Source organism: Camellia sinensis, unplaced genomic scaffold (assembly GCF_055761805.1).
Source record: "Camellia sinensis isolate YWXY unplaced genomic scaffold, ASM5576180v1 Unanchor2, whole genome shotgun sequence".
NCBI classification, from domain to species: Eukaryota; Viridiplantae; Streptophyta; class Magnoliopsida; order Ericales; family Theaceae; genus Camellia; species Camellia sinensis.
The window spans coordinates 21,343,248-21,345,551 of NW_028129079.1; the positions used below are offsets into that span (position 1 = coordinate 21,343,248).

A 2,304-nucleotide genomic window follows, 5' to 3' on the forward strand; every position below is an offset into this window, starting at 1 on the left:
GGTAGTGCTTTAAAAAAAAAAATCATGAGATTGGCGTGGAAATTTTTAATCTAATTAACATGCCTTAAACAATGTAGAGTCTGGTTGGCTGTCTTTCTGTTTGGGAACACTACGATTTGGTTTATATAATATTAATCAAGCATCGTACCAAATTTCCTACAATATGAAAATCAATGGAAAAGTTGTGTGGAGATCATCTTGCCAGCCTCTTGTACAAATAATTAAGATGTTTCAAAATTTTATTTAAATTTTGATTTGGATTTTTTGAAACAAACATGTCACTTTTGGATATAAATTTTTTTTCCCCCATACCTTTATTTTTACTAAATCATTAGTTTGTAAATTTGTTATTTAAAAAAAAAAAACTGAACCCGTGAAAATACTTTTTATAAGAAAAAAAAAATTACAAAAATATTGAACTAAATCAAGTTTTTTTAGATTCAAGTAGGGTCAGGTGAACCCACTCAAATATATATGTTGTTATCACCTAAAAGTCATTGATCTTGCATTAGCAAAAGCTGCTAAACCATATAACATGAAATCAACCATCATACTGTACTTAAAGTTGCAGCTTAATATAAGACAAGGGTCACTGATCATTTGGTTGTAGCTTCTCAAATGTCTTGCTTAGAACTATCCTCTTTTAGCATCATTTTCTTTGTATCACTTGTAAAATCTCCAATTTGTTTGACTGTAATTAGTGAAGCAGTTATATTGCAAATTTGAAGGTATCAAACAAACAGTTATATTGTCTCTCAGGTGTAGATATTTCAGTCACCACTCAGAAACATGGAAAAATTCTAAAAGATGCACACACATGGTCATGCATTTTCTTCTGAAGGAAGTGTTGTGCCACTCGTGCATTGCAAGTTTATGGATTATTTAATACAGTAATCACCAATTCTTCTTGAGATATGCCACTGATTTCAAAGAAAAGAAAATTGGTTTGGTAGTTGGAACCTGGTGGTGGGGGGACATTGCGTAAACATCGGCAACATATCATTTAGGTCCAATTTCATAGCCATGTTACCATTTCCTCATAATTTTAGCGAATGAGATTCCTTATGTCTCCTTGATATATATTGATCATATTGCCAAGGGAAGGGACACAGCAGAACACAACTCATTGGTTTTGAATTGTGCATTCCAAATCAGAAAGAAAAATGGCTTCCTCTCATTACCATGCCCGCTCTGTCAGCTTTCCCTCTAGATCTCATCTGCTCATTCCCCAATTCAATGAGCATTTGTGCAGAGTGACGTTTTCTGAGTCTACCTCTTATTCCTTGCCATCAATAAGCGACAGACTAAGCGGCCTTGAAGGTTTGTATGACTGTGTTGATGATTTGCTTCTACTGCCACACACTCAACAAAGCATGGCCCAACAATGCCATGAGAAATGGGTTGATGAGGCGTTGGACAGTTACCTCAAGCTCTTGGATGCTTGTGCAGTCACTAAAGACATCATCTCAAAGTCCAAGGAAGATGTGATAGAACTTCTTTCAATCCTTCGCAGAAAAAGGGATGCGAGTAGCTTTGGGGGGTACTTAACTTCTAGAAAGAAGGCAAAGAAGATCATCCAGAAGTTGCTTAAGGATTTGAAAAGTATCAGAAACAAAAACATGGCGATAAACTTAGATAAAGACCATGGAGCTGTTGCTATTTTTAGCACATTAAAAGAGGTTGAATCAGTCACTCTTGCAGTATTGGAGTCCTTGTTGTCCTATGCTGCGGGAACAAAGGTGCAATCAAGGCGAAGTGGCTGGTCTTTGGTTTCCAAACTGATGCACCAGAAGAGTACTGTGGCATGTCAAGCCAAAGAAACAGATATCAATGAGTTCGAGACGGTTGATGCTGCAGTGCACTCACTCATTAGCCACAAGCCAAGAAAATCTGATGACAACAAGATTGTGCAAAACCAGCTAGAAAAGTTGGAGTTGAGCATACAAGATCTTGAAGAAGTTCTCGGGCGCTTGCTCAGGCATTTAATTAAAACCAGAGTTTCCCTCCTCCACATTCTCAACCACTAGCCTAGAAAATTTTGATGTCACAGATACTTGAAATGTAAATGAGAAATATACTTGTAAATTTTCCCCCAATTATAAATCAATATACTCGGTGCAAAATTCTTGCTTATACATTGCTTCTTTCGTTTTCTTAGACCATTTATTCATTAATCACTTGTGTAGGACAATCTTCACTGTATTTAAAAAGATTAAATTCTGTTGTGTACAAAACAACAACAAGAATAAAAGAAATAGAGAAAAGGAGAGAATTTGTTTGATTACAAAAATCAAACTCAAAATA

General features: G+C 35.7%; 1 protein-coding gene across 1 annotated transcript; it reads left to right on the top strand.

Moving 5' to 3' along the window:
• Positions 1-1,163: 1,163 nt before the first annotated feature.
• On the top strand, positions 1,164-2,027 carry LOC145815390 (uncharacterized). The gene has a single exon (XM_082912039.1). It carries the CDS (start codon positions 1,164-1,166, stop codon positions 2,025-2,027), a length of 864 nt encoding a protein of 287 aa, XP_082768165.1.
• The last annotated feature ends 277 nt before the right edge of the window (positions 2,028-2,304 follow it).

What these genes read in the sequence shown, in the direction of transcription:
- LOC145815390 (XM_082912039.1), top strand. Translation starts at nt 1,164, where the DNA reads ATGGCTTCCTCTCATTACCATGCCCGCTCTGTCAGCTTTCCCTCTAGA.